This window comes from Protopterus annectens, chromosome 4.part0 (genome assembly GCF_019279795.1).
Source record: "Protopterus annectens isolate FY-2018-M chromosome 4.part0, PAN1.0, whole genome shotgun sequence".
In the NCBI taxonomy this organism is placed as follows: Eukaryota; Metazoa; Chordata; order Ceratodontiformes; family Protopteridae; genus Protopterus; species Protopterus annectens.
The window spans coordinates 690414569-690440368 of record NC_056733.1 but is presented as its reverse complement, the minus strand read 5'-3'; the positions used below and the strand labels follow the sequence as shown (position 1 = coordinate 690440368).

General features: G+C 43.6%; 1 protein-coding gene across 5 annotated transcripts in view; it reads left to right on the top strand.

The window, feature by feature from the left end:
• The window catches only part of KDM2B (lysine demethylase 2B), a 3837686-nt gene that overhangs the window by 3285621 nt on the left and 526265 nt on the right, over window positions 1–25800 (top strand). For 3 of the 5 annotated variants that reach the window (XM_044068654.1, XM_044068656.1, XM_044068657.1), the window contains one exon: window positions 25083–25355. The exons of 1 other annotated variant lie outside the window; for it this stretch is intronic. In XM_044068654.1, the coding sequence (XP_043924589.1) occupies window positions 25083–25355 (273 nt within the window). The remainder of the gene's footprint in view (window positions 1–25082; window positions 25356–25800) is intronic. One more of the 5 variants, XM_044068655.1, reaches the window with a different exon arrangement.

Sequence of the window (25800 nt, the reverse complement as noted above, 5' to 3'; positions counted from 1 at the left end):
ATATTAAATATATAAAAACTAATTATTAGGTTTTTGGCAAACTGTTAAACAGTTTGGTGATTATATAATTAATTTACAATTCCTTACCCTAGGCTAATCTAACATAATTAGAGATGGAACCCAGACTGACGTAACTGGTCCTTGTCCTCCCCTGACTATTAATACCATAAAAGCATGTCACAGCATTTAGTCTTCCATGTTCAGAAGCAGTGTTTAAAACTTTTTAAATGCTACAAAACACACTTTTCTGTTCACACACAAAAGTGTTCACATGCATAAAGATGCACCCAGACCACTGGTAATTCCCCCTGTCCAGGTTCTATTGGTTCTATTCTATTATGTCTTTGAAGACATTGCTTTACACCCTGATTCTGTGTCCCCTGAACCTAGGAAACTGGACAGGCTTTACAGAGTGCTTGAATCTCACGAGCATCTCTACAGAAGTCTGAAAGCTGTCCCTTCTGTAGTCTCCACTGAATCCACAAAAGGTGTACCTATGGGACCAACAAGATACATCCTACCCAATAACAGGGGAAAGTAGATTATTAGACAGATTTGGGAAGAAAGTTTATATCTCTGGCACCCTGGCAGTGAGAGCTTTGAATTTTTAATTCCATATGCTAAATTATCCCAGATCTCTTCAAGACAAACTGCCAGCTAAGGTAGACTGTATTGCGGCTAGAACCTTATATAAGGAAATCCAGGACATAGCCAAAGAGGCTTTGCAAATCTCCAGGGACTCGATAAAATTTGGCTATGATGCCTTAGATACTTGTTGCAGAGCAGCTGACACAGGTACTGTCATCTGCAGACTTGCATGGCTCAGGACGCAGCCCCTCTCAGAGCAGGTAAAGGCCATACTACTGGGTATCCCACTAGACAAGGGTTTTCTTTCTTTTTTTTTTTTTTACTCCAGCTGAATAACTTGAGAAACTGGCTAAAAAAGGAAAACAGACTGTGAAATGATTTTGCCCATTTCCTTCACCAAGGTACAGTAGGACTTGCGCTTCTAAACCTTGATCTTTTCCACCTAGTCAAGACAAGGAGAGACCTCCCCTTTGCAAAAGATTATGACAGTCTAGGAGATGGCTGCTAGAACAGTCGCACAAAGTAGGTGGCTCCAAAGAGCTCACCCAGCACAGAACAAATGTGACTATATTCTACCCCACCCTCCCTTACCCATTTCCCACCCCGCAAGCCTCTGGCAGGAAGACTTTCCTTCCAAAACCAGTGGCACTATATTCATTTCAGAGAAATGGGCATTCCAAAGCCAAAAGAGCAAGAAAGTCTGTTACCACCTATCTCTCCAGGACAAGAGGGGAAATCTTCTACACAAGAATATTTCTAACTCAAGAAAAAGAGGGCACGTGGAGACCCATCTTGGACCTCTCAATGCTAAACATGTTCCTTACCATCCCAAAATTCAAAATGCTTACATTGTAAAAATTACTGCCCATGATCTTCCAAGATGCTTCTATGGTCACCTGAGACCTAAAAGACCTTTATCTTCATGTCTCCATTGCAGACAGTCACAGAATGTACCTAAGATTTGTGGCAACAGGCTCCCCACGTCCAGTCCTGTGCTTTACATTTGGGTTGTTTACTGCTCCCAGATTTTTCACAAAATATCTAGCTCCTCTGATAGCACATTACAAAACACTTAGGGTACATATTTACCCCTACTTAGATGACTGTCTCATTCAGGGAAGATCCACATCAGAGATCCTGCATGCCTTACAGATCACCGAAGAATGTTTCTGAGAATGTAGGTCTCACTTTACGTTTTCAGAAATCCCAAACTCTTCCTCAAACAAGGACCCTCTTTCTGGGAGCCCTCATAAATTCAGTTCAACAGAAAGCTTCCTTCCCCAAGACAAGACTGCTTTTTTGACAGGCTGTGTCTGACTGGTGTGCTTTCAAAGCAAAGCAGCTCGTCACTACAAGAGTATTTCTGAGGATACTGGGGTATATGGCATTGTCATGATCCCATTTGCAAAGTTACACATGAGGAAGTCCAGTGGTTTCTGAAAAATGTTTGGGAACAGCATTCCCAACCCTTGGAAATCATACTGCCTCTCCTTCCATGCCTGAAGCAGATAAGACCATCACCACAGACAGTTCAGACATAATTTGGGGAGACCAGTAAGTTCCTTGAAAGGGCATATCGTGCAGTCCCCACAGCAGAGGAATTTGCATACAAATCAAAAGGAGTTGCTAGCAGTCTACCTGGTCATAAAAGCTTTTCAACAAAACTAAAATCCAGAGACCCTGCAAATCTGGACAGACAGCACCACAGTGATGTGGTACATAAACAAACAAGGTGGAGCTTTGTCTTACCTCTGTGCAGCCTTTCCAAAAAAAAATTAATGCTGGCTCAAGAATAGGGCTGACCCTTGTAGCTTCTTATATTCTGGGCCAGATCAGTAGCTTGGCAGATTCTCTAAACACTGACCTTCTAGATCCCAACAAATGGAAGCTGGGGCGTCTGCTCACTAAATCTGCTTGCCTCTCACCATAACAAGTAAGTACAGAAGTTCTACTCCAGAAGAAAGCAGACACCTTCTCCTTCACATGGACCTACTGGTTCATGTATGCATTTCTGCTCTGACCTCTGATTCTGCTGGTACAGACAAAAATCAGGGAAGACAGATCCAGCATGATCCTAGTGGCCCTCTTCTGGTTGAAACAACACCAGATGATGTCCTTCATGGATGCATCTGCAGTCATAACAAATGGGTTGTCCTGGTCGTAGGCAGAAGTCTGGGTCCGGCTTGCTATTGATACTTGCACCCCGGCGCGTCATCTGCTATGGGTCCGGCTCGATTGATGTCGCACTTCACGGCATCTATATGCTGGTCTTCGGGGTAAAGGCATCAGCCGACGCCATTTTCCTCAGTCTTTCTTAAGCTGTTCGCAAAGTGCGTCGGTCAGATCCAGAGATTACAAAAGTCAATAACTGTTTAACTTGTGGAAACAAATACCTCATAAAGATTTCCACTCTTACTGTTTGCCTTGTTTAGGCCCAGAAAACTGATCAATCTTCAAATTTTGCCTACAACACTGTGGTTCCTAGTGACTTATCAGACACCATCCCTTTGGATCCCAATCTCACCCAGACAGGGCCTCTCAGCCCCAAGAAAAGAGATTTCCAATTATGAAGACTCCGATGAAGAATCCATTCCAGCTGCAAAGGCTTAGGACTTTCTGCACTTACCCACAACATAGGCCCTTAGCTATTACCTCCTGTCCTGCCTGTGTTGTGGACGATTTAAATGATGTCTGCACTGCACCTGATTCGAGATGGGGGAAAAAGTCACCTCTGCTACTCTCTCAGCTAGAGCTTTAAACTGTCAGTTTCACATGATCCAATACCAAGAGTTTATGCTTGATCAGTTAATTAAAAGCTGTCCTCTGATGAATCTTTAGATAAGAAATATGTATTAGAAATGGTGAATAACATTCAACAGGTTAGTAACCATTGCATGGTTGAAAGAACAGGTCTTACCGGATCATGTAGCTAAACTATTGGATGCTCCTATGGATAAGGCCAGTCTATTTGGGAACCTGCCCAGCAGGTAATGAAAATCAGGTTCAGCCCCCCCAAGGTTTAGCAACTGGCCTGCTGCCAAATCCTTTCCTGACTCCACAAGATCACGACAATCACAGTGACTTGGTTCTGATTCCGCCTACAGGGGGAGCAAATAGCAGCACCGTAGGTGGAAAGTTAGCCTTATTCTCGAAAAATTGCACTACATCACAAAAGACAAGTGGATTTTGCAAACCATAGACCAAGGCTACCGGTTCCACTTCCACACTTTACCAGTAAAAGAGGAATGCCAAACCTGCCCCAAATCAAAGAATAGAAGCCCTGCAGCAAATAGCTGGAATTAACAAAGATGAGAGCTGTGGAAAGAACAGAACAGGGCAAAGGACATGCTGGGCAAGGAGTGTTGGCTGGTAACTCTAGATCTCAAGGAGGCATAATTTCTTGCAGGATCAGAGCATTATCAATTCTCAGCATTGCCCTTTGGCTTATCTACTGCGCCAGAGTATTCACAAAATGCCTGGCATCAGTAAGGAATCCAAATTTATCCATACCTAAAGCAAGCTGACAACAGATTTACAAAGGGTCATTTACTTGCTTCAAGCCCTGGGATACACAGTCAATTTACAAAAGTCAAGGCTGATACCATCCCAGACAAGAACTTTCTTGAATTGGACACAGTAAAACAAATGGCATTCCTAACTGCAGTTGGCATTAACAAAGCAGAGCAAACTAACAGCAAGAAAAGTTCTGCAGGCCTTGGGCTTCATGGCATCATGCATAATCTTGGTCCCACATGCCAGACTGCATATGAGAAAGTTACAGTGGTACCTAAAGAATTTATGGTCTCAACACAGGCACAGCTTAGAAACAGAAATACCACTAATCCCATGCTTAAAACAGGAGTTCCTATGGTGGGCTCAGGCATGCCAGTCAAACCCAGGCCTACCCTTCCACAAGCCAAACCATCCTAGGATGGGGCACATGCTGGACAAATGACTGTGGACTCAGGAACAGCTGCACCTGCACATAAACCAAAGAGATGCTGGCAGTAAAACTGGCAATGCTAAAATTCAGACCATTCCTCAAAGAAGGCCATTTGATGATAAGGACAGACAACACCACAGTCATGTGGTACATCAACAAACAGGGAGGCACTCATTCATACCCCCTATGCAGAATGACTTTGGACCTTTGGAATCTGGCTCTAAGCTACAACATCCAGTTACAGGCAATATTTGTACCCGAAAAGAGAACACCCTAGCAGACATTTTAAGCAGAACAACCTCGGATGCTCACTTCAAGGCCATCATAAAGAAATGGGGAATGCCACAAATAGATCTATTCGCACAAAATCACCAGCCCAAGGACATTCCACCCACTTGCATGGAAGGTGGACTCTCTATCCTTCAGCTGGAAAGGCCTGACAGCATATGCATTTCCACCTCTTCCCTTGATGCACAAGGTACTACTGAAAATCGAAGAGGAACATCCAAGGATAATTCTGATAAAGACAACACTGGTACCCATTGCTGAGGAGCATGTCTCGGGAGAAAATGCCTCTGATGTTAACTCAGAACAACTACAGCATCATACATCCAAACCTAAAAACCTTGCAACTGACTGCCTGGAACATCACATAGCAGTAACTAACCCAGACCTTTCACAAAGGATTAAAGACATTATCCTTGAACAACAAGAAGGAACTATGCAGGAAAATGGAAAATGGCAGAGCTTCTACATACAGGCCTGTCCTATTCCTCCAGATACATGCATCAGCTATCTCATCAGAATACAGCTCTGATCCTCCTGTCTTTTCACATCCTCTACTCAGGCAGTTCCTCAGATTGTACTAGAAAAGCAGCAACAGCAGATCTACAACACCTGTCATGGAAAACTGCTTTCCTACTGGCTATTACGCAACCCTTCCTAATCTTCCATCAGGATAGGGTGTCCATGAGAACTAATCCTACATTTATGCCTAAGGTGGTATCCAGAGTGTCTTTAAACCAGGCAATCCACCTACCTACCTTCTTCCCAACCCACAAAACAGAGGTGACAGAACCAAAGGTAACAGAAAACTGACCAGCTCTTTGTAGCCTATGCAACAGGAAGGGAAGGAAAAGAAACAGACAATCTCCAAATGGATAGGAAATTGCATAAGATTCTGTTACTCCTACCATGGAAAACCAGTTCCACAGAACATAAGACCTCATTCTACAAGGGCTACAGCCACTACCACAGCTTTCTTAGGACATTATTTACTTGGACCTCCGTGCATACATTTGCCAAGCATTATAATTTACTCTATATTCTAGATCCCGAGCAGGGTTTGCCACTGCTGTACTGCAAGGGATCCTGACTACACCATAATTTTATTCCTCCTCCCGTAGTTTGGCTAATGACTGCAGATGCATCCATGAAGGACATAGTACAGTTTTGTACCTACCATAAATGTAGATGTCCGAACTGGATAGCATCTGCAGTCACCTCTGTGGTACTCCTAGGGTATTTACCCTCCTAATAGCTAGCTGGGGGTCTCTTATGGTGTATTTGTTTGTATATATGTACATACATGTTTATTTTTGTGTTTGCCTTCTACTATTTTGGAAACATTGGCATTATCCAAAATTTAGCTTTCCAGGAGATCTGGGGAAAGAAACACTGAGGACAACCCATTTGTTATGACTGCAGATGCTATCCAGTTCGGACATCTACATTTATGGTAGGTACAAAACTGTACTTTCTTCGTGTTTCATTGTTGCAGTCATTACATTTGGATAATCTGCTGGCAGGTTGCTCTCAGTCGGCCTGATTAACAAAGTCTTGTGTCCTGTGTCGGTTGCTGTCCCTTCTTCCATGATGTCAGGGGTATAAAACATGCAGCCGACGCCTCAGTCTTTCTTGCCGTGCAGTGCCCGAAGCAGAAGTAGTTTGCAAGTGCCGGTTGGTCGACTCCTGAAATTTTTGTTTTCGAGTTTCAGAACCAAAGTCTTCAACTAAAAAGCTAAGTACCCGTTAGAAACTTTTCTTGCTCCTTACCGATGTCAGTAAAAGCTAATAATTGTATTACTTGTGGGAAGAAAATACCTCATAAGGATTTTCACTTGTACTGTATTCCTTGCCTAGGCCACCTTGCTGTCGGTTTTGTGCTTTATTTAATCAATGCACTATCCGTCGTCGGTACAGTTTTGCTTATAAATATTTTGGATCATGGTTTAATTATCCAGAAATGACGTCTGTTAGCAATCCGACTACCGGAATACCTAAAGAATGCAAAGAAAAAGACAGAGACAGGCTGTTAAGGTCCAAAACTGCTGACAACGCTTCTCCTAAGCCAGTTGCCAGTTCTCAGTGAGGCGCTTTCGCAGCCCGTGATACCCGCTACTTCTGATTCGCAGGCCTCTACTGAGACCCATTCAGAGTCCGGCATGCCGCGAGATGCTTCAGTTATGGAACCCACAGATGTCTCTACCTTGGATGGGTCGGGACCCGCTGTGCAGGCACCGGCTTCTGAGGGTGTATTCAGGCCTATAAATTTGTATATTAAACCAAAGCCATCTTCAATATTAAGGCCAAAATCTCGATCTATAGCTAAAAGACCGATGCCTAGGCCACATGTGCAGGCCCCTATGCCTAAAAAACAAATGATCAAAATGGCTGAAGATTTAATTACTCTAATTAGGGGTAGCCAACCCCCACCTTCATAGAGGCCTAGGGCTGAACCTGGCTTTGATTATTCTGAACAGGATTCTATTTCTTCTGCCTCTTCTAATGAACAGGATTTGTCTATACCTACTTATGAGGACTCTGATGCAGAGGATTCCATTCCTTCTGCTTCTCCCCTGAGGATTTTTCTTTTGGGTAAACTTTACATACCTTAAGAGAACATTTCCACTGGGAAAGTCAGGATTTCTCTGAATCCAAAAAGAGGCTTAGGGATTTCCTCCTTCTTCCTCAGCATAGGCCTTTGGCTATACCTCCTGTACTGGACATTGTTGATAATGTGTTTTCAGAATCTAGTATGGCTCCTGATTCTCTGCCTCTGGCTCCTTGTAAGCCAGACAGATACTACAGGGTTCCTGACTCCCACAAATTCCTTTTCAAAAATCCTGTTGCAGATCCTGAAACCATTTCTCAAGGCCCCAAGGGCATTAAGGCTTCTACTGCTAAAAATCCTACCCCTTCTGATAGAGATTCCAGGGCGCTGGATAGATGGGGTAAGAAGGTTTATACTTCTGCAACCTTGGCAATCAGGGCTTTAAACTGTCAATCCCATATGGTAAAATATCAGCAGCATATCATGGGTCTGCTTAAACAGAAAATGATGTTGATTTCTGACTGTGTGGAAAATAAAGATTTACAGGATTTATTGCATTTGGCTGAACAAGTTGGAAAACATACTTTGCGATGTGGTTTTGATTCTTTGGAGGCCTCTTGCAGAGCTGCTGTTACTGGGTCTGTGCTTAGAAGGCATGCTTGGCTTAAGGAGCAGTCTCTGCCTGATCATGTTAAAGCAAAATTGTTGGATGCTCCTTTGCAGTTGGACCGTCTGTTTGGCAATAAGGCTGAAGAAGTTCTAAAAAACATGGAAGATAAGGCTAAATCTATGCAGACTGTGAAAGATTTCTTACAACCTCCAAGATTTAGTAGGCACCGGCCTACTAAGAACTGGTCCTTTCCAGTACCTTCCAGAGCCACGCAAGCCAGACCCAAACATGCCAGAAGCACCAAGTTTCAGTCCCAACGGACTTTCAGAACTAAGCAGTGGGGTGCCTCCTCTTCCAAATCAGGAAGCAACAAGACACCACCCTATGGTAAACAGTCTCATTGACTTCCCTTTACAATTACCAAGCACTTACCTTTTAGCCGCCCCTTTGGGGGGAAAACTGGCACTTCATGCAAAAAACTGGCAACTTATAACCCAGGACAAATGAGTTTTAAATATAGTGTCCCAGGGATACAGATTTCATTTCCACACATTGCCAACTCCAAGCTGATAGCCAGACCTGCCCCCAAATCAGTGGGCAGAGGCTCAGAAACAAGTACTTTCCCTCTTAAACATGGGGGCTATTCAACTAGTACCAGAAGGGGAAAAGGGACAAGGTTTCTATTCCAGACTTTTCCTGGTACCCAGAAAAGACAAATCATGGCGTCCAATTCTGGACTTGTCTACTCTAAAAATTCAAGATGCTGACTCTTCACCAGTTACTTACTGTGCTAGGCAAAGATGCCTGGTTGGCAACTCTAGATCTAAAAGTGGCATACCTGCATATCCCAATCAGGGAATCTTGCAGAAGATACCTCCGCTTCAAAGAAGGCTTATTGCATTATCAGTTCTCTGCACTGTCCTTTGGCTTGTCTACTGCGCCCAGGGTCTTTACAAAGTGCCTGGCTTCAGTAATTGCATTTTGCAGGCAAAGAAATATTCAAATATATCCATACCTGGACAATTGTCTAATTCAGGTAGAAAACAAGGCCATTCTTCTAAAACATCTGGCGTTTGTAAAAAGGGTTCTAACTTGTCTAGGGTACACCATAAACAAAAAGAAATCACAACTAGTACCCTCTCAAAAAATAACATTCCTAGGTGCAAGCTTGAATACAACTGCCCAGATTGCTTACCTTATGCCAGAAAAGCAAATTCAGTTGGTGACTTACTTCAAACAGGTGGCCACAAAAACCCTGCTATCAGCAAGACAGATACTGCAAGTCTTGGGGATCATGGCCTCCTGCATTCTTCTAATTCCATATGCAAGACTGCTTATGAGGAAACTTTAGTGGTACTTAACAAGTTTATGGAATCAACATTTTCATAGCCTGGAAACAATAATTCCTGTCATACCTTGCCTGCAACTAGAGTTCCTTTGGTGGGCAGAGGCCTGCCACCAAAACAAGGGACTTCCATTCACACCACCCCCTGCCGCCCAAACCCTAACTACAGATGCATCAGACTATGCATGGGGGGGCTCATCTGGCAGGGAAGTGCATTCAGGACAAATGGAGCTCGAATCAAATGCACCTTCATATCAATCGCAAAGAAATCCTAGCTGTACAGAAAGCACTGACAGCCTTCAAGGACTACCTTCATCCAGGGCAACTAATGGTAAAGATGGACAACACCACAGTTATGTGGTACATAAACTAGCAGGGGGGTACACATTCCTACCCCCTCTTCCGACAAGCCATGGCATTGTGGAACACGGCCTTGAGCTATCAAGTGCAACTACAAGCCCAATTCCTGCCAGGAAAGCTGAATATTTTGGCAGACGATCTAAGCAGAAATCTCATGGACCCATACGAATGGAAACTGGAACCACGGATTTTCAACATGTTGACACGAAAATGGGGGAGCCCAGACATAGATCTCATTACCTCATCCCAGAACTACCAGTTGGACAAATTTTGCCCAAGAACTCCTCACAAAAAAGCCTGGAAAGTGGATGCTCTGTCCTTCAGCTGGGAAAACCTATCAGTCTATGCTTTTCCCCCTCTGCCTTTGCTCTCCAAAGTTCTGCTAAAAGTCAAACAGGACAAACCAAAGATGATTTTGCTTGCTCCAGATTGGCCTCGCCAACACTGGCACCCACTCCTATGCAGTCTGTCACAACTTTCTCCATGGCATCTGCCTCAGACACCTTCCTTAATGTCTCAGCAGAACAACCAAATTCTTCACCCTCAGCTCCAAACATTGAATCTCGCAGCTTGGCTAATCACTTAAATTCTCCCTTAGCATCCCTCAGCAAACCTGTGATGGATGTCATTTTGGAGGCGAGAAGACCTAGTACCAGAAAATCTTATGCTGACAAATGGAAAAGATTCTGTGCCTGGAATCAGTCTCAAGGGATGACCACAGCAGATTTTGCAATAGTTAACTGAGATGCTTCACAAGGGCCTATCTTTTTCTTCCATAAAAATCCGTGCCTCAGCCATTTCAGCTCATTACAACACAGAACCCCCCCCCCCTCTTCTCTCATCCTCTGTTAAAGCAGTATCTCAGAGGGGCCAAAAGCTTAAGGCCACCCAGGAGAGCTCCAACCCCTGCCTGGGACCTTAACGTTGTATTGGAAAAACTCACTCAACTCCTTTCGAGACAGGTGCTACTGCAGACTTAAAATTCCTTTCCTGGAAAACAGCCTTCTTTTTAGCAATCACTTTGGCTAGAAGGATTTCTGAATTACAGGCCCTTATGGCAGTAGAGCCTTTCATCATCTTTCATGCGGACAGGGTGTCACTCAGGACCAACCCATCCTTCATGCCCAAGGTGGTATCCAGTGTGGCTCTTAATCAGTCCATTCATTTGCCAACTTTCTTTCCCAATCCACAGAACAAAGGGGAGCGGATTCTGCATTCATTGAATGTACACAGACAACATAGATTTTACTTGGACAGGACTAAATCTCGAAGAAAATCTGAACAACTGCTGGTAGCATTTGCTGCAGGGGCATATGGAAGGGCTATTTCAAAGCAAACCATTTCCAAATAGATAAGCCATTGCATTCATTTTTGCTATAAGCACCATGGAAAACCTATCCCCCAGGGGATCAGATCCCATTCCACCAGGGCTGCATCTACTTCTACAGCCTTTCTCAGAGGTGTTCATACCAGGGATATTCTAGAAGCTGCTACCTGGAGTTCAGTTCATACTTTCATCAAGCAGTATCACTTACCAATTTTCTCTAAATCCAGAGCTGGCTTTGCCACTGCTGTTTTGCAGGGCCTTGTAGCTGGTCCTAATTCTGTATAAATCCATCCTTCCAACCTTAGCTTTGGGAATCTACCCAAATGTAATGACTGCAAGAGTGAAACACGAACAACATAATACAGTTGTGTACACTTACCATAAATGTAGATGTTCGAGTGTATTCACTGCTGCAGTCCTGGTTACCCTCCCTCCAGCCCCTTTTTTTTCTTTTACTATGCCTCCCCTTTATTTTTCTACACTTAAAAGCCTTTTTGGTGTATTTGCTTTTGTTTGGAGGTATATATTTTTGTGTTTAAAATTATTTATATATATATATATTTTGCTTCCTATTTGGGGGGCACCTGACATCTGGGGCAAGAAAAACTGATGTAATGGCTTTGTCTGCATATTTTATACCCCTGACAACCTGACGTCATGGAAGAAGGGACAGCAACCGACGCAGGACCCAAGACTTTGTTAATCAGGCCGACTGAGGGCAACCTGCCAGCAGATTACCCAAATGTAATGACTGCAACAGTGAATACACTTGAACATCTACATTTATGGTAAGGGCACACAACTGTACTTTCTTCATCCTCCCCCTGACACTCAGCGGGGAGAGATTCTGCACCATATCACATGAAGTAGATCGCATCAGCCAAGTCAAGGGGTCTGTCTTCCACCTCCAACTAGCCACCCTCAGGTTAATTGCCTGGCTGATTGGATTTTGACACCAAGGACTGCATTCTATCCCAAGGACGTACTTTCCATTCTAAGGGAAGAAAGGAAGCCCAGTACCAGGAAATCATACATGGCAAAATGGAAAAGATTTTCCACTTGCTGTCACTGTAGCAACTAACCCATCTCAGGCAGACATCAGCTCAGTCTTGCAGTACCTGTAAGGCATCTTTAGACAAGGACTTTTCTATTTCAGCATTTAGGTACATGCATCTGCTATATCAGTTTGTTTGCACAGTGCTCCATCTATCTTCTCACATGCCCACATGAAACTTTCTAAAAGGGGTGATTCACTTGAGACCACCCATAAAGAACCCAGTTCCTGCATGGGATCTAACTTGTGTGTTAGAAAAACTAACCTTGCCACCCTTTGAACCTGTTCCCACTACCGCTCTAAATATGTTAACTTGAAAGACTACCTTCCTTACAGCTGTTATATCACCTAGGAGAGTTTCTGAGCTACAAACCCTTATGTGAAAAGAACCTTTCCTGTCTTCCACAGGGATAGAGTCACCCTCAAAACAAGCCCATCCTTTATGCGTAGTCATACTCAAAACAAACCCATCCTTTATGCCTAAGGTGGTATCAGAACTTACTTTAGACCAAGCTGTCCACCTGTTGGTCTTCTACCCAAACCCACAGAACAAGTCCTCCACTCCCTGGATGTGCACAGGCATATCAGATACTATCTAAACAGAACAAAATAACCCTAGTAGAACAGATCAATTGCTGGTGGATTTTTTTCTGGGGGGGGGCAAGCCTGTGCCAAAACAAATTTATTTCAAAATGGATAGCTAACTGCATTAAGTTCTATTGCTTACCCCATGGAAATGATTTATCAGGACAGATTAAAGCCCACTCTACCAGACATGGGGCAACTACCATTGCTTTCCTCAAATGAGTCTCCTACTTGGGTCACCCCAGAGACAACCACATGAAACTCTGTGCACACCTTTGCAAAACACTATAACCTAGGCAGGGCTAGAGCAGGTTTTACTACTGCCATCTGGCAAAATATTATTTCCTAAGGTCATCCAGATGACCCGTCACCCAACCTTTAGCTTTGGTAGTCCTCCCAGGAATCAGCACTGCAACGCTGAGTACAAAGAACAGAGCACAGTTGTGTCCCACTTACTGTAATTGTAGATGTTCGAGTAGATCAGTATTGCAGTGCATGCTCCCTCCCTCCAATCCCTCTATCTGCTGAACACTTGTCTCCCCCCTGTTGTGTTCAAGGGATAAATAATTGGACTATCTGTAGAAAAAAAATCATCTCTATCATCCCCTCCCTGCCTCCTACCTTTTCCTCCCTATGTCTTAAATTCAGACAACTGAGGAGGTTGTGCTGTCCCTCTGTCATCAGACTGCTCTTTCACTGCTAAGAAAGACTTGAAGATGATTCCATTGGGCACCCTTCTTATACTCTGATGTCCAGACATCAGTCTTCTGACATCCTTCTGCTAGGGATGATGTAAAGATTCTGGAAATCGGGTTGGTCGCAAGCCTGCAACATTGATCTACTTGAACATCTAAAATTACGGTAAGTGTGACACAACTGTACTTTCCTTTTTCATTCTCTGTGGGAGAATTTAGTTGTGTAAATGGTTTGCTCCTTATCATAAAGTTATGATTGGCGGTCAGGATTTTTTTTTCCTGCAGTTCTAATGAAGTGCTCTGTGTGGTTGCACTTGGGGTTTCTTCCTTGTGGATGGTATGTTTGTGCACTGATGTGTTTGGTTATTTATAGATAAAAACTTACTGCACAAGTATCATTTATATGTTAAATGGCAGACATTTTTATAGGCTGTGCATATACTGTATTGTTTTTTTGTTATTGTACTGCCTGGTACTAACTACCACGTCAATTAAACTGACAGGTTTCAAGAAATGCACTTTTTCTGACCATAAAATTCCAAATTCGGATGCCAAAAAGGAGTGCGTCTATTGCCTCTGAGCTGATCACTTGGATACTAATTACACTATCTGTTCAACCTTTAATTCAAGGGCTCTGGCTGACAAATGCAACAAGTTGGTATTAAAAGAACTTCTTCCTGCTACTTCAACTCCATCTTCTGGGGTTCAAACCCCCATCAAAGTTACCAAGTCTGCTCCATCTGAGCACAGAAAACGCTCCCTGCCAAAGTCTCCTAGGACTTCTTTGGAGCCACTAATCAAAACGGATCCAAATAACTGATCTTCAGATCCGAAATTATCTGATTTGACATCTTTGGATTTGGTGATCATTTTGGTCAGTACAGCGGTGCCTTCCTGGGATCCAAAGCCTAACACCTCTCAAAGAAGCCATATACCAGAGTATATGATTAAACCAATTTCTCCTGCTCTGCATTCTCCATTATTACAAACCCCTAAAAAACACTCAAGGCCACAGTCCACTAGATCCTCCAGTTTCTCTAGAAGTTTATCAGAAGTGGATGTGGGTAGGATGATGCAAAAATTTCTCAGAGCTCAGATCCACCGGGGGGGGGGTGTCATACTGGTTCCATCCCCTGTTGGATCTGTGAGCCTTCCTGCTACATCTCACACTGTTCCCTCTCCTTCTCCGATCTGTCCAGCTGTTTTGGAGTCTTAAGATTTGAAATCCCTGAGTGGTCTGGAGTTTGATCAGAAGAAGATCTCTTCTTCGACTCTGACGGTATCCCTGACTGGTTCCTGTCCGATACCCTCTGATTGGAACTGGTTCCAGAGCCAAAGTGTTGGCAACAGATCTGTGGGGCTGGGATTGACTCCGATGATGTCAGATGCATCCCTGCCCCTTTTTTAGCCACAGCCCTGGACAGTTTTGGTCTGGTTCCATCCTCAAGGTACAGATCCGAGAGCAGTTGTGATCTACCTGTGCTGGGAGATTTGGCTCCATTTCAGATGGTCACTGCTTCTCCGGGTCCTTCTGCCTTCAAGATTGTGGAAAGGACTTTTTCTCTCTCTAGAAAACTGCTTTCTCATTCTTTGGATCCAGCCCCCATTCCTTCATCAACTCTGAGCTCTGAGTCGATCAGACTTGCTCCACAGAGACAACCAGTTCCAACAAGTTTACAAGCAGCTCCTGTAGTGGAACTTCCCCTCTGTTCCGATGCCACCCCTGAACATCCCACAGAGAAGATCCATTGGAAGAGAATGTGCAAGAGGAGGCACATAGACTCCCCGCTAGAGTCTTTCACAGAGGATACCAATTTTGATGGAGGAGAAGGGTCCTCCAGATCACCACTTTATATCTCCTTTGGAGACATATTAGAGATTCTGAGACAAAAATGTAGTTGTCTTCCAAAAACTCCTCTCCAGAAGAATCTGTATTTTTGGAAGCTTTTGGTTTTGGCCCATCTACATCTTGGGTTACCCCCCCCCCCCCCAACGGATGAACTCATTGATTTAATTTCCCACTGGGCTTGGAAAGAGCTGGATACTATTGAATCTATCCCAAAGAGACCTGATACATTTCTAGCCCCTCCCCAAGCCAGACTCCACGGGAGCAAAGGAGTCCTGGTAGATGGTATGGTGGTGGCAGCAGCCACTAAGAAAGAGCTAGCAGAACAGAGCACTTCTGTCCATCCGCCAAACAGGGAAGCTGGGGTGCTGGACAGATTTAGAAAGTAAGTCTTTGCCTGAGTGACCTTTCTCTGAAGTCTCTTAATTACCTAGTACAGTTCAAGAGGCTTCAGAAAGAATTGAACAAAGAGTTTTCAAGTACTCTTTCGGAATACATGTCAGCAGAGGATTTCAAAAGAATGACTTCCCAATTGGCCACTCTGTTGTCTCTCTTGAATGCTTCAATGAGGTTAATTCCTTGCACAGCTGAAGACACCTCATGAGTGACTGGTTTAGGCATTGCCATAAGAAGACATGCCTGGATATGGCTGTGCAACTTTGTGGAGCCCTTTAAGATGTCCTCCATCAGTGCCCCCTTCGGTGGCATATCCATATTTAAGCCATCAGGAAAACGGACACTAACCCACAGCGAACAAGAAGGAAAGGCTCTGTCTGGTATGGGGATCAAGTTTTCTACCCCTCAACGAATCTTCTCCAGGGATCACAGAGGTGGTAAGAAGATATGGTAGCATAAGTCTCAGGGTCCTTTCCAAGATCCTTACAGGGACAACTCCCTGGAGGCAGAGGAGGAAGTTCCAATGAGAACTGTTGCCCTAGAGACAGAGGGGACCTGCAGAACAAGGGTTTCTGGGATTGTTTTCAGGATAGACCCTTCCAGCGCTCCTGCTTAACTGTCCAACTCTGGAGGCATTGGGAGAGGATTATCCCTACACCCAGATGACTGGGCAAACATAATAGAAGATTCCTGGGTGCTAATCGTATCCAGAGGTTATTCCATTACATTTTTCCAACTTTCTTTTCACACAGGGAAGAAACTTCTGGCATTCCACCCAGTCAGAGGAAAGAGGCAGCACAAGAAATTCAAAACCTGCTAGACAAGAGTCATCCAAGAGGTCCCACCAGACCAAATGGGATTCAGAAATTATTCCCACTTCTTTTTATTGCCCAAAAAGATGGGGGACCTCAGACCAATTTTGAATCTCAACTTTTTAAACCAATAAGTAAAGAAGTTCAAGCTAGAAATGGTCACAGTTCAGTTCATTCTGACATTTATTTGCAAGGATGATTGGATGTGTTTCATACATCTTCAGGATACGTACTATCACATCAAAATAGACAGGCGATCCGGAAGACATTTACGCTTTCATCTGGGAGCCAGTCATTACTAGTTCAGAGCCCTGCCCTTGGGACTCTCCACAGCCCACAGGATATTTACCAAATACATGGCAGTGGTGGCTGCTCATCTGAGATGCAGAGGATTCCCATTGTTTCCATATCTGGTTGACTGGCTCCTTACCACCCCCTCCAAACATCTTCTCCAACAGTCCAGGGACTATTTGGTCTAAATTTGTCGATTACTGGAGATAACAATACATTATTCCAAATCAAACTGGACACCAGTACAGAGCCTGGAGTTCATTGGTACACATCTGGATACAGCAACACAGATACTATCACTACTACTTCATCATATATCCGCCCTCAGGAATTGGGTCAGTCTGCTTATATCCCATCCATCTCCTCCAGCCAGATCAGTTCTTCAAGCACTAGGATCCATGGCAGCAGTCATTGTGTTACTTCCATTAGCACAATTCTTTGTGTGTCCTTTAATGGACTCTAGCTTTTCAGTTGTCTGTTCTTCAACAACCCCTATCCTTTGCAATCAAACTTACTCCTGTTTGCAAATGTCACATCAGCTGGTGGGTCCAGTCAGACAACATTCATCTAGGACGACCTTTTATTCTACCTCCCCCAACAGCCACAGTGACGACGGACACCTCCCAACTGGGGGGGGGGGGGCATTTCCTGGGAAGGACGGTCCAAGACGTGTGGTCCCCTCAAGAGACTAATCTACATATCAGTGTACTAGAGATGAGAGCAGTCCTACTAGTATTGCAGCCTTTGCAAGATGCTCTTTCTGTAGGGACTAATGCGATTCAGACCAATAACATGTCTGTGGTGTGGTACATCAGCAAACAAGGAGGAACTCTATCTTATCCCCTTTGCAGAGAGGCTATGAGAGTGTGGGAATGGGCAGTCTCCTCAGATTGCTTTCTAGTTGCAATGCACATACCAAGGAAAGCCAACATGTTAGCAGACAAATTAAGCAGATCTGTCCTGATGCCTCACAAGTGGTCTGTCAGTCATGCTGTGGAGGAAAGGATTGGCGCCAACTTTGCTGTGACCTGTTTTTGTCCCCCCACAAAAGTGCAAGTACTTTTCTCTTATCCCGTTTAAGGGAGAGTCACTGAGAGATGCTCTAGTTCACGTGTGGCCCTCTGATCTTCTTTATTCTTATCCCACTCTTAGATTCCCAAATTTCTACAGAAAGCAAGCTGGCTGAAGAGATTAGTCATCCTCATTGACCACTTCTGGTCTTAACAGGTATGGTTCCTCTTTCTGTGGTCTCATCTTCATTATCCTCCATGGATACGGAGCCATCTCCGGATCTCTTCTCACACCTGTCAGGAGTCAAACATCCCAATATTCAGGCCCTCAAACTAACCGCATGGTTTCTCCACTTCCAGTAATGGTTAAGACAGCCCAGTCTTTCTTCCCTTGTTTGCAAAAATACTCTACTGTAAAGAAGAGCAAGTGGAAAAGATTTTCCTTTTGGGTCTTGAAAAAATGAGCTTGATACTTTCTCTGCTCCACTATCTGCAGTACTTGAATTTTTGACAATTTTTTTTTTAAAGAGGAAGCTAATTTTTCTATCATTAAGCTATGATTAGCAGCTGTCTCTAATTTTCACACAGGAAATCGAGATTATTCTTTGGCCTGTTACAAATTGTAGGTTCATAGGTGTGTAGTAGGCTAATGGCCCTGGGGCCTTTACAAGCCTAGCCCATAGAAGTGCCCTGGTATTGTGGCACCCATCGTTAGTTCCCAGTGCCTCTATCAAGTAGAGCCACTGGAGTGATCCCTGGGGTGAACTTTCTATTTCTAAAAGACATTTTTCTTCTCAGACCACCAATAGAGGATCCTTCACCTCTCTGGCATCTTACCATTGTGCTTCAATGTCTAACTCAGAAATCTTTTGAACCATCAGCTAAAACCGATCTGAAATTCCTTTCTTGGGAAAATTTTTTCTTAGTAGTCATTACTTCTGCAAAGATAACTGAACTCCAGGCTCTTTCTTCAAAGATCCCTTACATTATTTTCCATAAAGATAGGGTTACCTTACAAACAAACCCTTCCTTCTTACCTAAAGCAGTCTGTGAAAATAACATTAGTCAATCCTTTCATTTACCAGCCTTCTTTCCAACTTTTTCGAAAAAAGGAGAGTACATGCTTCACCTCCTTGATGTACACAGACAGTTACACTTTTATCTTCACAGGACAAAACAAATCAGAAAATCAGATCAACTATTATGATTACAAAGACATGCATCTGGAGCCTTTCTCCCTGGGCCTCTGCTGAAAATTGGCTTTGTTCCAAGTCGGACTTTCCCTGGTTAAAAAATAATAAATAAATAAACTATTTGTTTCCTTTTCACCAAAAAGACTGTTTTTCCCAGTTTCTAAAGTCATTTTAGCCAAATGGATTACTGATTGTATTTCTTGGATCTATTCTCAACAAGGCATTCCCCTACCAAAACCACTACAAGACTCATTCAACCAGATCTGCTTTTTGGTCAAGAACATCTACTGATATTTGTGCAGCAGCCACATGGTCCAGTGCTCATACCTTTGTTACTCATTACAAATTGGATATTATATCTAGAAACAGCCTTTGGTTCAGTGGTACTCTGGAATATCCTTCCTTGAGGGCCACTCGAGATTAAAGTAGCTGGGGACTTTGTCCCTTGAGTTGAAGAATGAAAAGGACAACATCAGATTTAAAAGCTATGTACTCACCATAAATAAGCATTCATGTTGTCTGTTTTCATTCTTCCTCAACCTCCCTCCCACCCATCCCTTCCACCTTCTGGAGAAACCTGTTGGACTATGATTTGGAACTTACAGTTCTGGGTTTGATCTCTTCTTTTTCTGTCAGCTATTCTTGTCTCTGTCTAGCTATAGGGGCCTAAAGGCAACAAACTTGATCTGAGGTAATGGGGCTCGACTAAGTCATTATGGGTAAAGGGAGGAGCTCGAGAATTGGATCCGAAGTCTGGAGTGTGCACCAGACTTGAATCCAAAGATCAGATCAAAACCCATGTGTTGAGGATGAATGAAAATGGACAACACAGATGATTAGTTATGGTGAGTACATAACTTTTAATTTAAGTAACCTTTGATGTGAGAGTGTTCAATCTTCGGCCGAGCTCGAGATCACCTAATACCCACAATCCCCTCTGCCTTTACCTCAGATCTAGTTTGCCGCTGCAGCCGCTCGGGTCACTGGGTGAGCACCTAAAGATTAAGATTTTTTTCTTGTGTTTTTCTTGGTACTTTTATCATATAAAGTTATTTAGTGATTTTTTGTGTGTGTGGTAGGGGAAACTTCTTGTTAAAACTTATTTAGAGTTCTCGCCTACCACCCTTTTGGATTGGACAACGGATTGACTAACATTACTGGATTTGACAATTTTACTGGATTTGACTTTTCACCTTTTATAGTGACATGTCTGAAAATGTCAGTAACTGACAATCATAGTTCCTCACCTGCAGAGGACTGCTCTATTTGTCATTCTTTCAGTGAAACTAATGGATAGAGGTTTGTTAAACCTTCCCTGGATGCTTCTGACCAGGCATCCAAGTCCTCGGGCGATCCCAAGTCATCGGCTCCGAGCTCTTCAGCTAAAGTTAGATCACCGGTTCCACAGACTGTGTTCAACTGTTGTCAGTTTCAAGCCCTTCTCCGACATCGATGTGGACCGAAATTATTGGAGCATCAAACTTATCTCGGTTTCCACCCAATTGGTGTCGAAACTTGAAGGCCTTCCATTATCTCCATCCCTTCCTCCTCCGAGACCTGTCCAGTCTTTGGAGCTGGAAGAGGTTGATCTACTGATTGTGGAGGTGCCTGTTTGAGGAAGGTGTTGTCACAACCACATCAGTAGAATCAGCCACATCCAAGAGGCTTCTTTGGATGTGAAGTCCCTAGGAAAAGATTGTGTAAGAGGAGACACTTAGATTCTCCACAAGAATCTTTGACATCCGATACTGACTTGGATGAGTCAGAAGGGTCCCCAAAGTCACCTTCAGAAGATGTCTCTTTGCTGACATCTTGGAGATCCTAAAACAGAGGTGATTGGCAGTCCCTTCCCCTTCTGAGGATGAGTCAGTCTTGCTGAAGGCATTCTCCTCCTCCTGGGTCGATGAGTTAATGGTGGAACCAGTCCCTAGGAAGCCTAATAAGTACATCACTGCACCCCAAGACAAGGCTTACCTCACAAAGGAGTTCTCATCTGTCCATCCGCCTAACAAAGATTCCAGGACTATGGACAGATCCTGAACTATTTGACCCATTTTGGATCTAATCAAAGAGCTGGGAGATAGTCTCAGAGAAAGTTACAGCACATCTCAATACATCCATTGTTAACTCATCCATGAGGCTGATATCATGCAGCTTCAGCGATTGCTCTTTGCAGGCAATCCTGGATGCGCTTATGTTCATTCGGAAGCCTTCAAGTCTTCCTTTACTACCCATTTGATGGTGCCACTCTCTTTGGCCCCAAAGTAAAGGAGACCCGTGAACAGGAGGGAAAGACTCTGTCTGCTGTCGGAGTCCGTTTTCCACCCCTTGGAAAATGTGGTTTAACCCCAAGGATCTTTCCCAGGCACACAGGGTGATGCCCCTCTAGAGGCAGAGGAGGGCAGAGGTGGAAGACGCCCTGGCGGCAGACAAGGTGACAGGGATACCCCTGGAAAACCTTTCCAGCACTCCTGAGAGGAGGCCCGACTGTCCTGCTCTTTATACCCTCAGGCCTGGCAAAACATTACTACAGACAACTGGTTAAAAGCGTTGTTACCAGAGGTTACAGAATACCATTCCTATCCACCCGAAAACTCCCAGATGTAACCCAGCAGCTATAGAAATTTCAAAGCTGCTAGAAAAAGAGTCATCCAACCAGTCCCAGCGGACCAAATAGGATTCGAACTTACTCAAGGTTCTTTTAGTTCCAAAGAAGACAGGGGACTGGAGGCCATTCTGGACCTAAGCAACCTCAACACCTTTGTCAAGAAAGAAAAGTTCGAATGGTCACGCTTCAATCGATCCTTCCATTCTTACAGAAGGGCGACTGGATGTGCTCAATAGATCTGAAGGACGCATACTACCACATCAAAATGGCCAGGGCGTCCAGGGATCATTCTGGCTGGGAGCCAGTCATTATCAGTTGGTCTGACCTCAGCCCCCAGGGTTTTCACCAAATGCATACTGGCTCCTTTCTGCCACCACCCAACTGATACAGGCCAGGGATTACACTCTACAACTTTGTGTTCACCTCGAATTTCCGTAAAATCTTTACTACAGCCATCACAGCATATCTTATTCATAGGAGAATTAGATATCATTTAATTCTAAGGCTCCCTCCAGAAAGGATAGTCTCACTTCAAAGCCACATTTCTCTCCTTCTGTCGTCCAAAATCCCCAGCAAAGCTGGTTCTGAAGGTCTTGGGTCTCATGGCAGCTTCTCTCATTGCGCTGCCATTCGGAAGACTGCACATGAGAGTTCTGCAATGGCTACTGTTTGCACAATGGTCGTTCCAACAGCTACCTCTGACACACGAAATTCTGATTACAAACACATGCAAATCACACCTAACCTGGTGGCTTCAGACTTGCAACCTTTCCAGCGGAAGACCATTTGTGCTACCCATGCTAACCACGGCCTGATAGGGTGGGGGGGCATCTTTCAGGGACAGACAGTCCAAGGCGAATGGACCAATTTGGAGTACAATCTGCACATCAATGTTCTGGAGTTGAGGGCAGTGTTTTTAGCGTTGCAACACTTTGCTCCCCTTCTTCCTTTAGGGACTATTGCAGTTCAGACAGACAACATGTCTGTAGTCTGGTACATAAACAAACAAGGGGGAACCAGGTCTTATCAACTATACAGAGAGGCCATGAGAATTTGGCAATGAGTCCACGGGTCGCTTTCTGATACATCCCGGGTCATCCAACGTCATAGCCGACAGGCTGAGCAGAGCAATCCTGTTGCCTCACGGTGGTCCCTCAAACAGTCAATTAAGATGATATTTCAATGAACGCCAAATGCAGGAGCTACTTTGCCCTATTATTTCCTCCTTTCCCTGATTGCAAAGTTTCTGCAGAAAGCCAACAACCTTCAGAGGACGATAATCCTCATTGCCCCATTCTGGCCTCGTCAAATTTGGTTCCCCTTTCTATTGCAACAGGACCTTGGATTCTGGACCCAGAGCCAGATCTACTGACTCACGAGTTCCTCACCCATCTCTCGAATCACTCCATCTAGCAGCTTGGCTGCTCCGCCTAGCCAGGTCTGACTCTCTTACACCGGCAGTTCAGAATATATTAGTGGCTTCTCATAAAGCTTCCACTACAAAGACCTACACCAGCAAATGGCTTCTGGGCGAATTCACATCATTTGGACCCTGTTATAGCTCCGTTAAACAAGATCTTGAGTTTTGACAGAATTGTTCCATGAAGGAGCTTCTCCTGCCACTTTAAGAGTGCAATTGGCTGCCATTTCCAACTTTCATGTGGAAGAATGTGCGCCTGTTATGGCTCACAGACTTTGTAAGGCTTTTTAAAAGGATCCTTTCATATTAGACCACCAGTTAGAACTCCTACATCACCTTGGAATCTGAACCTCTTACTTTCTAAATTGATGTTGTTGAGCCAGCCTCAGTTTGCCCATTGAAGTTTTTATCGTGGAAGACTCTATTCTTGGTAGCCATTACATCCGCTAGGTGAGTGTCTGAGCTTCAGGCTCTTTCTATTAAACACCCTTATTTGATTTTCCACTCTGACAGAGTATCTCTTCGCACTAATCCATCCTTTCTCCCCAAAGTTTGCTCTACCAATAACATTAATCAGTCCATTGAATTACCCACCTTTTTCAAAAATCACACTAATAAGTTAGAGTATATGTTGCACAAATTGGATGTCCATAGACAACTCAGGTTTTATTTGGATAGAACAAAAGATCACAGGAAATCTGATCAACTATTTGTAGCTTTTGCTGACAGCAGGAAAGGTGTAGCGGTTACTAAACGAACTCTTTCCAAATGGCTAACTGATTGTATCATATACGTTTATGAGTCTTCTAATCAAACCTTATCGGTCAAACCTAAAGGACATTCTACAAGATCAGTGTCTACATCCTTGGCTCACCATTAGACACGATTTGTGCAGCTGCTACTTGGGCTAAACCGCATACATTTATCTCTCATTACAAAGTGGACAGGGTTTCTAGGGATAGGGCAACCTTTGGTTCCACTGTGCTCAAGAATGTTCTCCCGTGAGTTCCTCAGGAACATGGAGCTAATATAGAAGTTATGTCCGAGTGTTCATCTTGTTCTTCCTCAGGAAGAACGTTCAATTTGGTGCCTGGTCTGGAGTATTCTCCTTCTGCATTTGCAATAATTGTATTTGTATGATACATATATATATATATATATATATATATATATATATATATATATATATATATATGTATATAGATGACTTTGGCTGCTGGTTTGCTTGCAAACTAGATCTGAGGGATTGTGGGTATTAGGTGATAGAACAAAGGCGAGATGAACACTCCACATGGAACGTTATGGTAAGGACATAACTTCTATTTGTGAACATTTGTTTGTCCAAAGAAATAGAACTTTTGATGAATCGTTAGTTAGCCGTTATTTAATAAAATTGGAACTTGCGGTTCAGTATTATTTTTAGTGCAAGTTATGTGCAGAAGTATCATTTTATTGTGAACTGGCTGTACAGTATCGAGGTTATAGCTCTGACTGTGCCCCAGATGATTTGTATCAGCAGCCTGAGCACTGGAAGGAAGAGATCAGAGTGGGAGGCTGATGTTGGATCTCCCAACTTAGGGAATGACAAGAGTCCCACCACAAGAGCTCCACCTGGGGAGGGCCCAGGATTGCAGCTGTCTCACTAAGGATGCAGGGCTTACAAGACTGCCAAGTGGTATGGGCATTATAGCTGTACAGTGAGTGAGAGTAAGCTTGCAAATTACAAAGATCCCCAGTGTAGCAGGTGTTCACTGTGCTTTCTGGACAGCATGGGGATAGCAGGTGCAAAGAGCTTTTAAAAAATGTCCTAACCCCCACACTGAGTGATGTCCTTAATTAGTGGCCACTGCCTTTCTCTCCCAGTGTTCAAAGATGCCAGTTATCAGGGAGATGAATGTGCTGCTAGGAAATGGGGGGGCTAGATGGTTGTGTGGGATGAGAGTGCAAAAAAGTTACACATACAGAGTGTATTTTTATGGGAAATTATATTAATGCACATTAATATAAATACTGCAATGTAGTTTCAGTTCATTTTACTGATTGTCTTAAGTTCCACAACAGAATTGTCAGTCCTCAAAAAATCAGGTTAATTTTACAGGTCATGATACGCAGTTATTTTGTGACATAAGGTATAAAGTTATTTTTTTATTTTTTCACTTTCTTTTGGCCTACAAGCAAAAGAGGGGACCTGGATTTAAGTACGCATCTAACTTACCAGGATCATTGCTCAAGGAGCAGAAGATGAACAGAGAAAACAAGGAAGTTCCAGAGCCTGTCAAGAAGAAAAGTGAACAAGAAGAAGATCTCAAACAGAAAACCGATGAACTTTCCAAAAAACGAGTGGTGGATTCTTTTCTTGAAAAACAGTCTGATGATATTCATTTGAGAAAAAAACGGAAATTATTTGAAAAGCCACAGGATCCAAGTTTACGAAAACGGGTAAAAGTTTAGCTGTTATCTCTCTGTACAAAACGATGCACTTACACAGTGTGTAAAGAACTTACAAAGACATTGTCTTGTTTTCTGACTTATAATTTAAGTTAGTTTAAAAAGTAATACCAAATCATATATTGTGCTCCTAAGTGATTTTATGTCCATTTGGCAGATCTTGCATGATCCAGTCCACCTGCTCTAAACCCAGAACTGGTCGCCAGAAGCAACATTTCTTCACACCCACAGGGCTTTCCCAAGAGTTTGAACTCCTGCCCTTGTTCTCATAATGTACCATGTTTCCCTTTCTTCTCCGGATCTCATTTGCAGCTGAAAACATCAGCAGGGAAATCTGAGGCTCAGATGTCTTCTTTGGATAAAGTCAGCCTTTTGTTAAATAAATATCTTATTCTTTTACTTTTCTGGCTGAGGACTTTGTAGGTGATGTTTTAGT